Source organism: Arvicola amphibius, chromosome 6 (assembly GCF_903992535.2).
Source record: "Arvicola amphibius chromosome 6, mArvAmp1.2, whole genome shotgun sequence".
Taxonomy (NCBI): Eukaryota; Metazoa; Chordata; class Mammalia; order Rodentia; family Cricetidae; genus Arvicola; species Arvicola amphibius.
The window spans coordinates 139,330,885-139,351,568 of NC_052052.2; the positions used below are offsets into that span (position 1 = coordinate 139,330,885).

At 42.8% G+C, this 20,684-nt stretch overlaps 1 protein-coding gene across 1 annotated transcript in view; it reads left to right on the forward strand.

Moving 5' to 3' along the window:
• The first annotated feature begins 2,984 nt into the window (after positions 1–2,984).
• Tmem170b (transmembrane protein 170B) overlaps positions 2,985–20,684 on the forward strand; it is a 34,262-nt gene continuing 16,562 nt past the window's right edge. Inside the window, exon 1 of the mRNA XM_038333717.1 lies at positions 2,985–3,248. Coding sequence (XP_038189645.1) covers positions 3,152–3,248 — 97 coding nt within the window. The 5' untranslated portion in view covers positions 2,985–3,151. The remainder of the gene's footprint in view (positions 3,249–20,684) is intronic.

Consider the following 20,684-nt stretch of genomic DNA (forward strand, 5'->3'; position numbering starts at 1 on the left):
TGTAAGCTGTCTAGGAGACAGTGTCCAGTGCTACTGCCCACGGCTTCTCTAAAGAAGTCTTTCCTTGCTGTCCTAATTTGTTTCCTATTGCTGTGATAAACGCCATGCCCAAAAGGAATCTGGGAAAGAAAGGGTTGTTTCATCTTACAGTCCTTCCCTGGAGGGAAGTCAGGGCATGAATGCAGCACAGGAACCTGGAGGCAAGAACTGAAGGAGAGACCGCGGAGGAGCACTGCTTACTGACTTGTTCCTCATAGCTCATTCAGCCTGCCCTTTTATCCAACACAGGAGCACCTGCCCAGGGTTGGTACTGATCACAGCGGGCTGGGCTGGGCTCTCCCCATACCAGTCATTAATAAAGAAAATGCCCCAGGCAATTAGATGGAAGTGCCTTCTTAATTTGAGGTTCCCTCTTCCCAGATGACTCTAGGCTGTGTCAAATTGACAAAATAAATAAATAAATAGATAAATAAGTAAATAAATATAAAACTAATGAACTCAAAAACTATTTTGAGTAGGGTAGATAGGGCTAGAAACATAAAAATAACCAGACAGAACAGAACGAGAGCAATGACAGAATCACACTAGGGGTTGCAACGGCTGAAGAAGAAGCAGAACTGAGTGGCTGGTGGGCTGAGCTGCAAAAGCAGCCAAGGGAGCAGCTGCAATTGACAGTTACAAAAGAGGCAGAGCTCCAGGCTATGACAGGTGGACTTGGCGTGGCAGCAGCTGAGCAGCCCTCCTGACAAATACCTAGAGACACTCAAACTGCCAGAGAACAGTTCTTGAAGAGGGGCTCCTTGCTTACCCACCATTCTTATCGGAGTGCAGCCGATAAGAAGGGTTCCAGCCAGCTGACTGGTAACAAAAGCGCAAGACTGGACTCTGTTTTTATTTAAAGACTTTGGTATTTTATTCACTGTGGATTTTTGTATTTAAAAAATACAGCATTTTAATATCATTTATCTTGATACAAGTTTTTTGTGAAATTGCTTTAAGTATTTTATATTTCATTATGTCTCAACTGTCTAAAATAAATGCTTGGATATAAGTTTAAGAAAACGCATGGAAAAAGAAAAATGTTAAGTTTCCTATGAAGTTCACTCAATTAGTCATTAAACAAATATTTCTGGAGCATTTTATGCTAAGCACTGCCCTAGGTTCAGAATGTTTTCATTATGTATTTTTAATGCATGCTACAAAATTTTAAATAATACCGTGTAATTATAAAAACTCCAATAGCCTAAAGCTTATCGTAGGAGAGTTGAATGGAATGCTCCAAGACTTGGCTATAAGCCTTTCACTAAATGTTCATATTCCCTAATAATGTCAAATCCCTTTGCAACATCATTAGGTGACTTCCCATTCTGAACTTTAATGCTAGGGAGGGACTGGTGAGTGGCTGCTCCAAAGAAAATAAAAAGAATATAATTAGAAAAGAAGCCCCTTTAAATCACTTAATTCCTCAAAATCAGTTTCTCTCTACATAAAATACAATTAGAATGTTAAAGCTTCACTTATGTCTGATAACCTATAATCTCTGAAGTAACATATTTAATTCAGCTGACAAACTCTAAATTACAGTGGGTTTTAATTCAATCCCTATTAATGATCCCCCAATTTCATTTTTCTATCTTGTGGGATCAAAAGAAAAGTATACATAAATATAAAACTGCATATACAGTATTGTCATTTTAAAATTGCTCACCAAGAACAATACTTAGGCCACTTGGCTCTTCGGCGTCTGAGCAAATACACCTGATCGCCTTAGCTATGGCATTTTTCATTTCCCTCTTTAAAACTTTATCAGCAGAGCATTTGAATAAAAGATGGAGTCGGATGAAGGGAATGGGATGACGAGCACGTTTTGCAAACACTTAAATTTTTATTTTTCAAATTAAAAGGTTTCAAACTTCAAGGAAGAGTGCCATCAGCATAATTGGACTTAAGATGCTTCTGAGGATGACCTTGGATTTGAAGGGCAGGGAGAGGGGGCTGATCTAGTTTAAGTACCGGGGAGGCCTGTGTGGTAAAGACAGTTGTAGATGAAAGGAAGAACTAGAGCCAACCTTGGCCAGGAGGATTCCGACACCTGCCGGGCCTTGCTTGCGTCAGTACGTGATTTCAGATCCTGCAGCCACAGGAGATCAAGTTCTTACTGCCCGCAGGAAGGCTAGTTAAAATGATAAAGAGGATCTATTTCTGTTTTAGTGGATTTAGCAAAGGAAGAGACTTAACCAGGTCACTGGACTCGCTCTCAGAAAAGCCCGCAAATAAAAACACCCAACATTGGCATTTCCACCTTTGCAAAAAGTTGCTCGCAGACGCCCTCACGGAAAGGGAGGAATCTGGAGTCGCGAAGCACCGTCTCAAAAAACAAAACAACAACAACAACAACAAAAACCAAAACAAAACAAAACAAAACAAAAAAAAAACAAAAACCAACCCAACAAAAACAACCTCACAGCTTCCCGGTTCCACGCGCAGCGCTCTCACGCTGGCCCAGCACGCCGGCTCGGGGTCTCGGGAACGCGCAGTCCGGCCGGGGACGAGGGGAGTGGAGGCTGATCCCTCGGAGCACCCAATCAGCAGCCAGCCCCGGCGGTGGCGCCAGTGACGTCAGAGGCGCTCCCTCCGCCCCACTGCGGGCAGACGCCGGGAGCAGCCAGCCACCCGAGCTCCAGGCTGCGGCGGGGCGGTGCACGCGGAGCAGGGACAGTGCGCGTGCGCAGCCGCTCACCGGGGAGAGGCGGGGCAGAGGGGCGGGCACGCGCACGCGCGCTCCCGGGGCGGTCGCGGGCGGAGGGGGCGGCTCCTCGAGTGTCGGCGACCCTAAGGCCGAGCGGCAGGCGGGCGGCAGGTGCCGCGGCCCGGCGCCGCTGCCTCGTCGCGCGTCCCCGCGATGAGCCTCGTCCTCCGGCCTGCCCCTGCCGGCTGCCGGTCCGCGCGGGCCTCACGGCGTGACCTGAGCCTCGTGGCGTGGAGGGCCCCCGCGGCGCGACGCGGGCCCTGAGCGGGAGCGGCGGTGCCTCCCGCGGCCCAGGCCTCGCCCTCCCGCGCTCCTCGATGTCTCCCCGGCGGGGAGGACGCTGCCTGCGACACCCGCCGAGCGGCGCCCCCCGGAGCGCCCCGCTGCCGCCTCGCGGGGACGATGAGGGCGGAGGGCGCCGACCACTCGATGATAAACCTGTCGGTGCAGCAGGTCCTGAGTCTCTGGGCCCATGGCACGGTGCTGAGGAACCTCACGGGTAATGTGCGGGGCGGAGGGAGCGGTGGGGACCCACTCCACGCGTGTTCTGGGCGTCCGAATCCTCGGCCCCGTGCCAGCCGCTGGAGCACGCGCAAGTCGCTTCAGTGTCCAGACTGGATCACAGTTCACGTTTGTGTCACTAACCTCCCCCCCACGCGCTCCGCATGCACACACGCGCGCGCGTACACACACACACACACACACACACAGAGTCTCTGTCTCTATCTCTGCTACTTGCAGTTTCGATCATTTTTGTTCTTTCTTTCCTGGTGTAGCTTATTTTCTTGCTGACAGATCTCAAACCAAGTGCAGCAGTTCCATTCCCTGCTCATGGTGATCTGTTTGCTTGTACCATTCGTTTCTGTTTTGGAGATGACTAAGTAGATTCTAGTGGGTCAGGGGCTGGGCCCAGTTCTAGAGCAGTCAGAGCAGCTTCTCTGTCTTTTCACCAATGTCCTTTTGTCTGTCTGTGTCTCCTGGCTTCAAGATGCTGCTTTTGCGCCATTTGGGAATTCAGTGTACTTCCCTTCAATAATCAGGTGTTTGGGAATTGAATTTAGCTACATTATAGCATCAGTTTGTGGTTGTTGGAGTGAGGCTTTAGTACATAGAATATTTTCATCTAATCTGTAGTCTTGCTTTGGGAAGAAACTTTTGGTTTTCTTAATGTTTATGCTCTGGAGTTCTTTGTTTTTTAAATACCTTCTAAAGAGCAATGCTGACAGGAAAGCGATTAACAGTTTGAGTCTGGGGTGTCTGCTTTTCTGAGGCAACAACCCCCCTCCCCCCCCCCAAAAAAACTCAGTTCTTTAAAATGTCTTAACTCCAAGTGAACATTAATATTTCAAATCTGTGATATCAAGTTAAAAGCACATAGTATACATATGCATATATTTATAGGTAAAATTTGGCATGATACAGGGCTCACATGTTTGCAGAGAAAAATGTGATGGAATTATGTAGCACAGGACAATTTTCAGGGTACTTAATTCCTTCTATGCAGAAACTACACAACTGGAGGAACTCTGGAGCCAGCAGAGTCTTCTTGGTTGCATGTTTATATAGTTCTGAAAAGTTAAATCCACGTAAAGATCATTTCAAGATAGACTTCTTTATCTTACTTATGATTTTGTATTTATCCACAGTTTCATTTACAAAGTATGAATTATTGATGAATAATGATATATTTAGTAAGAATATATATTGCCTACATTAATAACTAGCTTGGCTCCTCAAGGTATTTTACAGAAAGTTGGACCAGGGAGTCTTAAGAGTACGTGTAAATGTATGGGTCTGTTGGCAAGATTTAGCAATATTTTAAAACATTTAAGGCTCTCATTATTATGATGACTTTTCAGCTCCACAAGTCACCCATTTGATTAGTAATAGCAGGTAGCAATCCTGGAGAGCTTCAGTTATCTCTGGTGTGAGCCTAATCATTGCTTATAGAAAATGACAGCTTGTGGTTCTGTGTGTCCTGCACACGCGGGATCATAGCTGTCCGGCATGTTGCTTGAGGCTTAGTCAAGAGATGCAGTTTGCTGTGCCACATACAGCCTAGTCTGTTCAAAATGAGCAAGCAATCACGGCTCCCAAGGCAATAAGCCCACCATTTTTTGGATGTTTTCTATGGATTGCTCTCTCTGTATATACTTTCTAATCTTAATTAAACTATCCTAAGTTTCAGGGAGCAAATGGGGCTTCAGTGCGAACCTGTCTACAGAACACCTTCTCTTTGCATTTCCCGTAGCTCTGTTTTAGCTTCATCAAGCAGTGTGAATTTCTTGCTTCATCCTTCTACTTCTGATCCTTGTACCTACTTCTGTTTTTAATTGCATTAAATTTTTGTCTCTTCTGGTTTGAGTGCTTTGAAAGCAAGGCCATTGTCTTGATCATTTCTGAATTCTCATGTCATAGCCACCAGAATCTGGCACACTGTGAGTGCTGAATCCGTGATTATTGAAGTTAGACTGTGAAATAGTACCTAATGCAGGGCTTAAACATGCTGCTGCATTGCATTTCATCTAGGTCTCTTGGAATAGATGTGTCATTAAAGTGTAATGAGGTGCTTAGGCAGTCTTTGTAGACAATCATCTCACACACTTGGAAGACGCGCAAATGCATATTGAGCGCAGTTGTATTTAGTGCTTGGTACCCCAGCTTCCATGTTCTTTAGTTGATATTTTCAATAGTTTTTGGGAGATTGTGTTTCTTTACAGATACAGACATTGAAGCAGAGAGTAAACTTCTGTTTGGTGCTAATACAGTTGTAATATGTACTGTTTATTCAGAAGGTGTATTTGGCATCATAGCAAACTTGTAAGTGAAGCATAATAAGAAGCATAGTATAAAGCCAGGGTATCTTGGATTATGACTGAAGGAATTACAGAAATCTGGGTATTGGGAATTTGGGTAGTTAAATACCAAATAAGAGGGAAGTAAGCTCTCATTTCTGTTTTTTGTACAGACAAGCAATGTGATTTTACTCTTAGGATTTTGTCTAAGAGGCAGGAGTCTGACCTTTGGAAAGCAGTCTGATGTATGCATTGCTTTGACAGGAATACACGTAAACTGAGAAGAACTAGACACATCCTAACCCGAGAGTTTTAGAGTTTCTGAACTCCCCCTGTCTCTCTTAGCAGCCTGCCTTGAGAGATGTTTAATGGCAGAGGCAGGGTCGGAGCCACTCTGCAGTTCCGTGCCGTTCTTTCTGCCCCACATAGCTGCTTAACCCAGGCAGGTCTGAGAAGAAGTAAATCTAATGATACTTACGATTAGCCTGGCACATACTTGTCGAAGCCAGAGAATATAGAAATGTATCTCCAGTGGCTGGGCCTCATACATTCCAAGACACCTCCTCTACCCCTACCCTCCAGCCCACTTCACCCCTGCCCTCTCCCCAGATTGCCTGACACCACAGAGACTATCTAATCCTTAACATGTATGCTTATGATACAGTTTACTCTCTGTTAGGTGCAGTAAGATGCTTAACAGTGACACAATAAAGCTGGAACAGATTTACACACTGTCACTACTGCGTCACTCCTGTTGCACTCCTGTGCTATTAAGTAAAACAATGGGCTATTTGAACACAAGCATTGCAAGACTGAGGCTGGCTATCTAGTAGCTAGCAGTCAGCATGATGAGGGAGATGACAGAGCTGATTCTTAGTAAGATAGAGCAGGACCGCATGAGATGGCACCGTGCTGTTCAGCATGGCCAGCAATATTAAAAGTATGACTTGTTTGTTCCTAGAATTTTCCATTTAGTGTGTTTGGATGGTTGGTGATACAGGTAGCTGAAACCATAGAAACTGAGATTTTGAATGATGGTTTACTGATTTGTTCTGTTAATAGAAGATGCTGAAAAATGCTAGATATTATTGAAAAAACAATGCTTTCTAATATTCTGAGTAGCTGTTGTTAGGTAAAAGTTAGTGACCCATATTTATTATATTCCCATTCATAGGAACCCTCTAAGGTTTGGTCAGCTGTTTAATGTTTCCCTCTTTTGGAGATACTCACATGAAGATTCTGAGAACAACCCGTTCCCAAATCCTGTGTCTGTCACTAGGTGACCACCGTCCATAGTCGCTGTATGTCTACCACTTTCCTCTGGATGTAGTATTTAGGATTCCTCCTTTGCTTAACCCTGAATAGGTTATAGACTTTTTTTTTTAGCTTAGTAGAGATGAATGGCTTCCTTCCTTTCTTCATTCACAAGTACCTTTCCTGTGAATGTATTCTAAATTCCTACTTCTCAATCTGAAGTTGGACTCTATACTGTTGTTACCTTTTCAGCTTTGTAACTTGATGGTTTTTCTCCCGATAATTAGCTGTATCTTTTTGCTTTATTTTGCTTTTCTTAACTGATTTGACTTCCAATTTGTATTCTGATCCAAATTTGGTTACTAAGGATTTAGAGAAGAATTTTACTTTAGAAAAGGCAAGTCCTTACTGCTGGCCAAACATAGTGGGGTAGGGGAAGGTTTACTGAGCCCTGGGAGGAAAGTAGATGCTATCCACTTAGGCTTGTCCACTTCCTCTTTGAGAGCAAAAAATTGGGGGGGGGGCAAGTGCACCCCTTCTTCTCTTATTGGTAGTAAGTGTTGAGAGTCTTGGGTCCAATATATAGTGAAAAATAAAAGCTTATAGGCATATCTATATATACATATGTGTGTGTGTGTGTGTATATATATATATATATACTGTTCATTTTGTATGTACATGTATATGTATGCACAGTGGTTCCTCAAATTATGATGTGGTTATAATCTGATAAACCTACTGTAATGAAAAAAAACTACTAATAGGAAGTATGTTTAATATATCTGTCTTACCAAAACCAACACTTAGCCTAACCTACCTAAAATGAGCTACAGTATCCCCTGGTTGGCTGGAAGTCATCTAACACAACATCCATTTATCACACACACAATGGAGAACAGAGTGGTTGGCTGGACATAGTCTGACAGCATTGTAAAATTGAAAGTCTGTGAGTTGAACCCCTGGTAATTTGGGGTCTCTCTGTCGATACCCATTTCCTCTCAGAGTAGTCATACACATACTGTGTTGGTTTCCATTTAGAGTTTCATAGTTGATGTCAGCCAGACAGGAAGAAATAGTTCCTGTGTGTGCTGTGGACACCTTCACTGTTGTTCCCAGGTGGCCGGGCTCCCTTGCTGTGACTCTGTGTTCCTGCCAGGTTACACCCCTTACTAAGGCAGGCCTGTGTCGAGAGTGGTCAGAAATCCACTGCTGTTACTCGTTTGGTAAGCTCAGCTTTAATCCTACATGCTGTGTTGTGTAGTGTATGCGTGTGGGATCCCACAGGTGACTGTTTTTGAAGCACATGATTGGTTTTTCTTACTCTTGTGGTAAGCCCAGTAGTGCAGGCAGGTTGTGTTTTGTAGCATGCATCGTTCTAGAAGGCCCTGTGTGTTTGACAGGAAACTGTAAGCTTTGAAAAGTCAGACTTACTGTTCCCTGGGCTCACAGTTCATTTCCACTTCGTTATTTTGGAACTGTACATAAGCCCCTGTTCTCTGGAGTACTGCGGGCTCATTTAAAGAATATCTGATTTTTGACTATTTAATAATTAATTATATAACATAATTTCATTTATCTTTGCTTTCTTTAGTGACCAAAACAGTGAGCTAATCATAAAGACAGGTCAGAGATGTTGTGCATTAGTAACTGTTCTAGGAACCCCAAACTGGAAAGGAAGGGAAATTGGGTCTAGGGAAGGGAGCCAGAATTAAAAGTGGTCAAGCTTGGCAGGCAAGCATTGCCTGAGAGGTGAGCATTGACTGTGCATAGTTACGGGAAGAGAAATCTTAACATGGCTACTCATCCACCAGTTTTTGTGCCAGAGCTATACAGAGCACTTCACATGTGTTTCCCTGTAGTTAGTGACTATGTAACTTATTAGCTTACTGTGTATGAGTGTTTAAGGTGTGATAGGGCAATTATGTATTTTAATGACCTCTTTAACCAATAATAGTTAATTGTAGACTGCACAGTGGTGGCAGCACCACATTTAAGAGGTCTCCTTAACCTTAGCCAGGCCCTGGTAGTGCACTCATTTAATCTCATCACTCAGGAGGTAGAGGCAGAGCCAGGTGGATCTCTGTGAGATCGAGACCAGCCTGGTCTACAAAGCGAGTTCCAGGACAGTCAGGGCTACAAAGAGAAACCCAGTCTTGAAAAAGAAAACAAAAGGGGGGGGGGCAGGGAGAGGCTATCAATTTCATTTAGTGAACTTAACCTTGAACTAAGTAGACTCAGCTGAAAGAAACTTTCCCCTAATAGGGAAGTAGGAAGAGCCAGATTTTACCAGAGAGTTTTTGGAATGAGCTCTTCACTATTCTGTAACATGATGGAAGTTAATGTGGTGGACTAGGGTGACCGCAGACAGACTCTCCATATGAACAGTCAATATTTGAGGATAATACCATAATATATTAAAATACTTTGTTTATATAATCATTAGCCATAAAGATCCCTGTTAATGTATTGTGTGTGTGTGTGTGTGTGTGTGTGTGTGTGTGTGTGTGTGTTAGGGTTTGTAGACCAGGCTGACCTCAAACTCACAGAACTCTGCCTACCTCTGCCTCCCGAGTGTTGGTATTAAAAATGTAAGTCACCACACTTGACATATATTTAAAATTTCTAAGTCACGTAGTTTCATTAAATCCAAAGGATATAGAATTAAATATTTAAAGTGCCTGTAAATCTGTAACTGAAGTTTGTTAGGAATCTTCCTGACACCAAGCTAACTGTGGTCCTTCTAGACTTTTGTCTGCATGTGGAGTCAGAAGAATCTGTGTCACGAATCTGACTTTTGTCATTGTGCCCAGTGTCTGTTGAGAAGTCAGAAGAGAGCATCAGATCTCCAGGAACTGGAGTTACAGATGGTTGTGAGCCACCATGTTGGTGTTAGGAAGTGAACCCGCGTCCTCAATAAGAGCAACAAGTGTTCTTAACCACTGAGCCATCTCTCCACCTTGCAATCTGTCTTACATTAGACAAGCATGTATCTCCTAGACCTTGCTTTTTTTTTTTTAACCTATAACATTGGTGTCAATTTTAATATTGATCTTGCCATGCACACCACACCTTTAATCTCATCAGAGGCAGGATGATCTTTGTGAGTTCAAGGCCAGCTTCATCTACCTAAGTGAATTCCAGGACAGCCAGGGCTATGTAGAGAGACCCTGTCCAATAACAACAACAAAAAATACAAGATGATGATGATAACAGTAATGTTGATAGTATCGTATTGATATTAAGGAAAAACTGACTTAGAAATTTTAAAGAATTAAGGAAAGTTGATAAAATATTAGGAGTCCAGAAACAATTTTTCATTTGTAAATAAAGGTCTCATTAATCTTTAAATTGTAACATTTCAAGCAGCCCTTCCTCAGACTTTTCCATATGCTCATTTGTAGGATGAGATTCAAAGCCAAGAAAAATCTTTGCTGTCTTATGACAACTTTGTAGCTTTTAGGACTGAATTGTTCCCTTGTACCTTGGTCCGAAACCTGAGTTCAGTATCTCCAGCTTCCTTCTAGTTCTGAACTTGCTGTGGTTTTCATCACACTGTGATGCCACTGCCTCTTTGGGACTGTAGTGTCTCAACTGAGCACTTCTTGCTAAGTGTCTCTGGTTGTATTTTTGGTTTCTTCTATTTTGCTTTGGTTTGATTTTTTGAGACAAGGTTTCTCTGGCTGTCCTGGAACTCTATATTGTAGATCAGGCTGGCCTCGAACTCACAGAGGTTCACCTGCCTCTGCCTTTGGAGTTCTGGAACTAAAGGTGCACACTACTACCACCTGGCCTCTGGTTGTGGCTTTATTTCCTGACCTGCCATTCATGCATGTGGTCTTATACCTAGTTTTAATTTGAGGAACATGTTATATGTGGAGTTTTATTAGAAGTTATGCTATTCCTATAAAAAGTTTATTTTTAACTTTCAATATTAATAACCCTATATGATGAGACTGCAAAATCTTACCCATTTTTAAGATTGCTTTTAGGTCATTGTCTGATTTAAAAATCATGTGGTAGTATGACTACTTTTTTTTTAAAGCATCACCTATGTGCCCTCAAGGTAAGTAGCTTGAGGACATATAAGTAGTAACATTGAAGTTTCCTATAGTTTATCTATTCTACCTTCATATAGATTTGAATTTTAAATAATTATTCCATTGCATTTCTGAATGAGAGACTGCTGTAGCTTTAATGTAGAGCAGTTTTTAAGTTACTTTAAATAACTTTAGCATTTTAAAGCAAGTGCAACTGATTATTGTAAATGAAAAATCCTGTTTTTCTAAAGATTCCTTTTTACTGTTTAATGCTGCATATTGTAATTTACAATTTTGAAATTATATAATTAGCAAGCAAGAGGGTAATTTAGTCTAAGTGGGTAATAAACAGTATTGCCATAACTTTTAAAAGGCAGTGTGTTAAGCAGTTGTTGAAGGTGCCAGAACTGACTTTAAAAATTAGTGGTTTTCATCTTCTAAGAAGCAAAAGCAGAGAGCTATTAGAGATCTAAGTAGGCTTGTATGTTAAAGGATGGTTCAAGAGGGTGGAGACAGGAGTTCATCTTGAGTGATAGATGGAAAGATTTGTATCTGTGCTTATTTAATCTGTTACTCCTCCTTCATGACAGTGGCCCTTCACAATGGTGCCATTGGCCAAAGAAATTCCTTTCATGGTTTTAGCATGGGAGTGCTGACAGGTGAATCTCCTAATTTTTCCTTCCAAAAAACCAAAATAAACAAAAAAGAAAAAAGAAAAAAAAATAAGCAGAAGAAAGAAAAAAATCTTCATTGTGACTTAGCTTTTTGAAGACATTTTTGCTAGATACAGGTATCTGCTTTCCACCTTCTTCCCTTTGGTTTTCTTGTGGAGGATACTGGCTTCCGATTCAGTAATTTTGCTGTGGAGGGAATACCGTTTGTCTGACTTTGGATTCTGAGAATCTTGGTCACTATCTCTTCAAATACCCCTTTTTCCTATTGTCTCTTCTGGGATCCTGTAGATGGAGCGGCGGGGCTGCATCCCACCACCCGGCTAGCTTTACACCCTAAATAATTACACGGAAACTGTATTCATTTAAACACTGAGTGGCCCATTAGTTTTAGCCTCTTATTGGCTAATTTTCACTTCTTGTTTTAACCAATATTTAGTAATCTGCGTAGCACCACGAGGGGTGGCTTACCAGGAGAGATCTTAACCTGCGTCCATCACGGAGAGGAGAGGCATGGCAACTGCCTATGGCGACTGCCTGAAGCGTCTGCCTTCTCCCAGAATTCTGTTCTGTCTACTCCGCCTACCTAATTTTATGTCCCATTAAAGGGCCAAGGCAGTTTCTTTATTAACCAATGAAAGTAACACATAGACAGATGACTCTCCTCCATCAGGATCCCAATTACATAAGTTATTTGTTGGAGCTCTGTAACTCTTGGGTGTTTTCATTTATTTCTGCTGTATTTTTTCTTCTGTCTTAGTTTTAATAATTTCTTTTGGTATATCTTTAAGTACCTAAATTCTTTGTCTAGGTGCCTCAAGTCTCTTAATGAGCCCATTGATGGCATATTTTTCTACCTAATATGTTTTATTCAACTTCTGTGTAGAAGTTTTAACTCTAAGAGTTTCCAACTAGCTCTTAAATCTTGCTGCCTGTTGACTTTGCAGACTGTCATCTGGGTCAGGTTCTGTTGATTGTTGTATCTCTCAGAAGAGGGTTTTCCAGTTTTTGAGTGTATCTTAGTTTTTATTATTGGATGCAAGATAGAATGAGATACATAATCTTCACTGGCAAAGACCAGCAGTGATCCACGCTACTTAAGGGTTGAGCTGAGTTTGAGTTTGGCTGTTGCTGTGGTTACCTTTGCCATACCACATTCTTCACGTTCTTTGGAGGTTGCCACTGTTGACTTGTGCTGGACATGGGACCTGATGCTGCAGGGCTGGTCTCGGGCCAGTGCTCCGTTGCCAGCTTTCAGTCATCCTGATGCTTGCCTCCATTGGGGACCCATCATGCACTTGCCCGCTGCTGAGCTGTTGTTTGTGACCCAGTGCTAGGCTCATTGTGGGGATTCTGGTCATGCTTGGTATACTGGGGAATTGGGAGTAGAGCCTTCCCAGCATGCCTGCCTTTCCAACCATGCTGGTCTAACTTGGCTTTTGTCTATGCTTGTTCTTGGATAAGTGTTTCTGGTGCCTTCCATAGTAACTGACCCCTGCTTGGAGTAGGAGTCTTGGTTTGTGGACAGTCTTCTGCTTCTCCCCTGAGGGTAGACATTTTTCATTCTACCGTTCTTTATACTGGAGCAGCAGTGTATTTTTATCTCTAGAGGATAATAAGATTTGTTGCTCTCCCAGTGGCTGAGGGGCGGCAGACTGTGATCACCTATCTGGTCTACACCATCTATATCACCAGGTGGCTTCTTTAGCCTCCTACTTTCCACCCAGGCTTTCTAGGGCACACCCAGGAGAGAACAACACCCTTGTTTCTCATTCTGTTACTTTACTCAGCTGACAGTTAACACACAGATCTGACTTCTTCTTACTCTCCTTGGTGGTGCCCATCTATGGGGATGGCGGTGTCTTTTGACTGACTTTGTTGCCTAAGACCTTCCTTATGAGCTAAGGAAAAGTTTGGAGTTTGCAATATATCTGTTAAGGGGAGTAATAGTTCTTTTGGCTTTCTGTATCCTACATTCTGATTCATAGTTACTGTTTGAGAGAACATAGATTTAAAAGTATGGCCAAATAGATGCTACATTTAAGGGAAAATGCGATATATAAACTAAAATAAAGCCATATAAAGGTGTGGGTTAGGTAGATCTACTTTGTCTACTTGGCTTTTTCCTACATTTAGTTTTCTTTATTCCTCATCTCTCACTCACATTTTGGATAGTGTTATAAGTAGACCAAACATGCTTTTCCATGTGTGTAATCCATATGCTTTTATTTATCCACTAGTCCCTTCTAGAAATCTGGGAGGCCAGATATGATATCCCTCTTGTTCCCTCATCTAGGCTGGACCAGTGGTCCTTCCAAATATTTCTCAAGTTCTTTTCAGCCTTAAGGCCAGTCAGTATCCAAGTCCTGGCCTTAACTTTTTAACTTTTTGGGTTTTTTAATGTTTGTTTGTTTTTTGAGACAGGGTTCCTCTGTAGCTTTCAGAACCTATTCTGGAACTAGCTCTTATCGACCAGGCTGGCCTTGTACTCACAGAGATCCACCTGCCTCTGCCTCCCAAGTGCTGGGATTAAAGGCGTGCGCCACCACTGTCTGGCCTTTCTCTGGACTTCTAATGTCATCTCACAATTGCTCATTTGCTCCAGTCTCAGTTTCCTGTGTCTACCAGAGTGATGTTTTTAAAAACTGAATTTGGTTATTAACTTCTGTATTTAAAATCTGTAGTAGATACAGATATGGCAGGGCCATTACAGTCATGAACACACAGGAGCTGTGGCTACGCTACACGCAGGCATGTGCCGCACGTGTGCGCACACACACATGAACACATACACTGAGAGAGAGAAAGGGAGGGGGAGGGAGACAGGAAGAGATAAATATGAGAATAGGGGAGTAGTTGGGAAGAAGGGAGTCAACAGTAAAGAGGGAGGTGATAGAGGGGGGAATGGATGTTATAATGCATTATATGCACATATAAAATTGTACAAAATTTAAAAATTAAAAGATTTTTCAGTTGGTTGTCCAAAACCTTCCATTTTCATAGTAAAGTGATGTTGTTTAGATTCTGTGGCATTCCAATCCCTACCTGTTTTGCCTCCAACACTTCTTATTTCTCAACAGTTTTTGCCTTTGGTCACACCAGTTTCTACAATTACATACAGTTGTGTGATTTGAACATCAGGTTTTAGAGCTGTGGTTTCTCATGCTTGGCTATACATGAAAATCTCCTGGAAAACATTAGAGAACCCGATGTCCAGTGTGTGAATATTATGTACAAGGCACAAGACCCCGGTAACTGCACCAACCCAAACTCTGTAAGACAGTGGTTCTCAGCCTTCCCAATGGTTCGACCCTTTAATACTGTTTGTTGTGGTGACTCCCAACCATAAAGTTATTTTGTTGTTACTTCATAATTATAATTTTACTACTGTTATTAATTGTAATGCAAATATCTGTGTTTTCCAATGGTCTTAAGCTACCCCTGTGAAGGACTTGTTCAACTTCAGGGGTTATGACTCACAAGTTAAGAACCACTGCTCTAAAACAAATCCTTATGTTCTGTAAGTAGTGACTTCACTAAACTTTTGGGGCTTGGTAAGCCGTTTGATCTTTGTCACAGCTACTCCTGCTGTTGTAGCACAATAGCACCCATGGATGGTCTGAGCATGCATTCTGGTGTCCATTTAAATTTTTTTATGAAATTTTCCTCTTTGGATTTTAAACAATCTTCTTTGAGTGTGCAGTCATTTTTAGCCATAGATTGTTCAGAGACAGCATGGAGCAGATATGACTCATAGGCTGTATTCACTTATTGGCCCGAATCTAGGGGATCTTACCAAATTATAAATGCATTGTATCCCATAGTGTAATCCGACATTACAAGATCAGAAGTTTCTGCTGTTTGCAATGTAGTGGGAGCCATTTCTGTATGTTTGGATTCCCTGGATTAACAAAACAAAACAAAACAAAAAAGAACAAACAAACAAAAAACCCAAACCTTACAATCACCTTATTTGAACACTAGATTATTTTAAAATATTGCAGGGACTATTTATATAAAGCTGAATATTATGAATAGCCCCTAAATGTTGTCATTTGTAGGTGTCAGATTTTTCATCTTAAGGCATAAAGTATGTCGAATACATAGTTTTTATTAGAAAGGTTAGTTACTGTTTATTTGTGTATGTGTGTGTGCATGTGTGAATGTACCCACATACGTGTCTGTTGAGGGGAATGAATGCCTGCTTATGCGTGGGGGCCATAAGATGACGCCAAGTGCCCTCCTCTGTCACTGTTTTTTTGAGGGCAGACCTTCTTCCTGAACGGCGAGCTTATATTTTCTCAGCTAGCCTGGAAGCCAGTAAGACCTGGCCATGCTCCTGTCTGTGTCCTAGGGCTAACGGCATATGCCACATACCCAGCCTGCTGCGTGCGTGTTGTGAGGACATGACACAAGTCTGCATGCTTGCATAGCAGGCCCTCTTAACAGCTGAGCTCTTTCGAGTCCCAGTGTGTTTCTAATGATAGGCCTTATTCTAGTACTAGAATATTTAAGTAAACATTTCTTATGTAATGGTAGCCCATGGTGGTGGTTTCCATCTGTGATGCATGTTATGACAACTGGGAGGATCTGATGGAGATGTAATTGATTAGGTCTTACCTCCAAGAAGAAGTTGTGTTTTAGGTAATTTCCAGGAGCAGCCATTAGCTTAATAGAGTATTTTATCTCCTTTGATGAACTAAAAAATGAAATAAAGCCTAATTTTTAAAAACTTTATTTTCAATACAAATGTTCAGAAGTATTTTATACTCTGTTTAACAGTGAAGACTCTAAAATACTGTTAGCCATTATCCATCTTATCCATCTGATAACTAATACCCAGTCTTTCATTGGTTTCTAACAAGCAGGATCAGCCAGTGTCTACCTTTCTTTGGTGTTTTTACTCAGTGTTTTTTAGATGCCTCGAGATTGATTTCTCATATACCATGTTTGGAGTAAGTTAAAAGCATAGGAGCTGGTTAGTGATTTGGTAGCCAGGGCTGAGGGGTATTACAGATGGGCGCAGGGCTATTTCTTGTTTTGTTTGGAAACGGGAACAAATTACAATTCTCTCAGATCTCACAAAAAAGTAAGCAAACACACTGCAGTGATCCAGATGAAGTTAGTTTAAGATGACGATTACAGATAGCCTAGCTGTGGCAAATGACTAAGAAGGCTGAGATAAGTTTTGGATCCCCAGTTATTGCATACCCACCGCTGCTGATGTTATAAGCCAGTCAAACCAAATTAATAAATCCAGGTTTAATAAACAGAGCAAAGGACTCCTGGGTGACCCTCAGAGCAGGAGAGGAAGGAATCATGTAGCAAACATGGCTACCATGTTTTAGTTAGCCTGTAGGCATGATCTTGGGGTGGAGCTGAGCCTTGGCAGGCTTTTGGGGGGGTGCTGCTGCTTGGCAAACTTTTTGAGGGGTTTGGGATGGGAGGAGTGAGACCAGAGCATGGAATGAGGCCCCAAGCTAGGGATCCCCAACATCCCGGCCTTTTTGGGTCTACATGGACACTGGTAGGGCTTCCATCTAAACACTCCAGACTCCTTGGGTATAGAAGTGCCGGTTCAAGTCTGGCTACTTCCTTCAGGCATGGGGCAATGGGGGAAGGAGAAGTTGAGAGTTGGTGGGATCACACTCTGTGGGAGGTGTGAATGAAGAAGCATTTGGTTAACTGCCATTCTGGAGACCTCAGGAACTTGTTTCTTGAGGAGGTGGAGAAGGCAGGTTTCTAGGAGAAAAAAATTGTTATCTTCAGCCCTATGAATGGAGCTAGCCATGGGAATGGTGATAAGTGCCAGGAAGAATGGAATAGAGAAGTGCCTTGGTTGTATAGAAGAAGCGAGGGTGAATGAGCAGGAGAGCAGATATGCCTTTGGGGGGAATTGTTGGAAAGCCAGGTTCTAGTTGCTAGTAGGTGCCTGCTTGAGCCTGGAGAGGTAGTACCAGTGGAGAGGTGCCAGGTGCTGGTGCAGGTACTGGTGTATTTGGAGGGCCATCTGTGGTTTGGCCTTGACCCAGGCAGGAGGAGTGAATGTGCAAAATGAGCTTAAAAATGGGTAGGATCAAAATGGGCTCTGGAGACTGTTTTCATCAGGCTAGGTTTCTTGATACAGTAGCAGAGCTTCTCCCAGGAACCTGCAAGTGTCTGTAAAATGATTGAACAGATTTACATCTTGTTGGAATAATAAAAAGGCTATGGCTTTGGGCTAAAAGGCACGAACAATTTTAGAAGATAACCAGAGGAAATTTAAAACTCTGAACTTCCAAAGTTCTATCTGAAACCTGTTAATTTTGGGCTTTGGAAAATATGAATAAAGCACACCTGTCTGTACTTTTAACAGAAAACTTAACTAATGAGTTACCAGGGTGCTTGTAGCCTTGGGGGTCCAGGGGAGCACTGTTAAACTGGTACCCTAGTCATCAACACCACAAAATCTGAGAGGGATAAATTTGACCAGAAGTGTCAGCTTTCCAGCTACCTAGGCATCAATCCCAGGTCTCTCTGTGGCCTTTGGCAAACCCAAGTCTCAGAAGCAATACTTGCCTTTAACTGCTAAGCCCAGGAAGCCTGACAGACTTTTCTGTGGAGTAGAGATTGTCTTGGCAGGATGGGATGATCGATCCCCCTGTCCTGTTGTCCAGTCCAGGCAGGGTCTAGGTAGTGAATGAGGTAAAAGGCAGTTTTCTTTCACTATGTGGCTGGCTTTACCACATTTAAAGCAAGCCTCCAGGTGAAAGTTGGAAGTTCTTCTGCAGCCATCCGTCTTCTTGGAGGAGATACAGGATGCTGCCAGGAGCTGGCATGCCCCTCTATCATAAGAAGCTTTTTTGTTAAATGACATTCTCTCAAGTCTGTAAAGGTGCTTGAGGATCAGGGTATCATTGTCTGTTAGGAATATCTAAGTTAAGCCTATTGTTTAGGCTTAACTTTGAGAGCATATAAGTTAAATCTGGACATAGAGTTTACCCAGTCAGTTACAGCTTACCAGTGTTAGTAAAAGCAAAAAGAGTAGAAGGAATATTTGAGTCTTTGGTTTTCAGCGGTGGCCCTGAGACCTAGAGCATAATCCTAATTTGTAGAAGGTAGAACCAAGTTATAACATTGTAAACAATTTAGTGTTTTAAATCAGTATTGAGGGATTTACTTTTAGGTTACAAAATCTGGCTGCCCGCAAGATTCATCCCTGTACATGAATGTAGAGGTGCAACTTTTAATATTTCAGTGAACCAGCATTGTTTTAAACCTTATCTTTTTCTTTTTTCTTTTTTTTTCTTTTTTTGGTTTTTCAAGACAGGGTTTCTCTGCAGCTTTTTTAGAGCCTGTCCTGGAACTAGCTCTTGTAGACCAGGCTGGCCTCGAACTCACAGAGATCCGCCTGCCTCTGCCTCCCGAGTGCTGGGATTAAAGGCGTGCGCCACCACTGCCCGGCTAAACCTTATCTTTTATAAACCTTGTTTTTAGGATAGGACAGGAATTATCATACAGAAATATATCCTAACGCAAGGTATATTGGAGACCTAATGTTTCCTTGATAGGGCTAGTGCATGTGGACACCCTTAGTAAAGATGGCAGTAAAGTCTCTCTTTAGCTTAACCAAAATGGTGGCTGTCCACATGGTCACCCTTAGTAAAGATGGTGGTGAAGTCATATGACTTCTGTCTCTGACCTTAGTTAGACTGGCACGTGTCCACATGTTGTAAGGTATTAGCAGACCATGTGGTATTTTCCAGAGCATTTTCAGTCTGGAGTCATAAGCCTTTAAGATTTTAAAATAAGTACACATACATACACAGGCATTAAACAAACATACTGTGGTCACATTATTCACACATACACACAGAATAGCCAGTTCCAACAGAAAGGCGAGCAAAACTTTTCCTAGGAAACTGTCAGCTGACTGACTTAAAAATCTGAAAATAAGAATTAACACTATAAATCAGCATAGGAAAGCAGAGTAAAGACAGTTCCTAGCCATAGCAGGTGGTTGGGTCTCAGTGCTGGGTTCAGAGTGGCAGTGCCTCATGCACCAGAGCCCAGGGAAGGTGGTACCACAGAAGGAAACTGAGTAGGCAGGAACAAACAAGGAGAGTGGGCTTGGTATAGGTGGAGCAGGCATGGTACTGTGGACCAGCAGGCAGAACAGGCAGAGGGTACAGATTTTGTCACAGAAAGACTCATTGCATGGCCAAACCAAATGCCAAGGAAGCTTATTGGGTAAAGTCAAAGTGTGTACCTTTTGGCGGGCCCTGCCAAAGGTATGCCAATAAGAGAGCATAGGAGGAACAAGAGGTTTATTGATGATGGGGAAAAGGAGCAAAAGGCCATTTTGGAGGTAAGACATGAGGAGGCAAGCAGATGAACCAGGGAATAAGGAGATTGGGGAGGGAAGGGCATGAGAATGAATCAATGACATCACAGCACAGGACGGGGAAAGAGCACGGGAACCGGGACCAACAAGGGCAGTTGGCAGAGGGGCAGGAGCCATGTGGAGGACACAGCCGACTGCAGTTTAAGCTGTTGGGGGAGAGGGAGTAGACAGCCACGTGCTGGGCATGAATCCCAGTGTGGCTGGACCAAACATCAGGGAAGCAGAGGCAAACTAGAGTGAGCATCCAAGAAAGCAACAAGTCAGGGAAACTGGGAGAGCAGTTGGACGGAAGCATAAAATACAGGCAGGCAGAGAACCAAGGAGATTGCCACACACAGAAACTGTGAGCAGGGAGAAAGGGCAAAGACAGAGACAGCCAGAGGAAAGGGGACAGGAATGTAGTACTCATGAACCTGGCTAGGGTAGCACAAACCAGCGTACAGTGAGAGATAGCCCCAGTTTGGATAAGTTTCATGCCAGAGACTATGGTGGGACGCCAAGACAGCCTGAGGCAAAAACGGTAGGAGGTTTGGGGTATCCCTGTGTGGGACATCTCCCGGACAAGGAATCTCTAGAGGCAGGGGCTATCCCTACCCTGGAACGGGCCAGTCGCCTGGCACTGCAGTGACTTGGAAAGAGAACTGAAAGGCGGAAGGGATCCTGGATCTCTTAGAGGCCGTTGGCTTTAAATTGTGTAAACCATCAAGCAAGTCTGTCCAATGGCAGAGAGTGGTTTTCCACAGCCATGAAGTCACTACCAGACAACTCAACTCTACTCGGATTGATAAGTTTTTA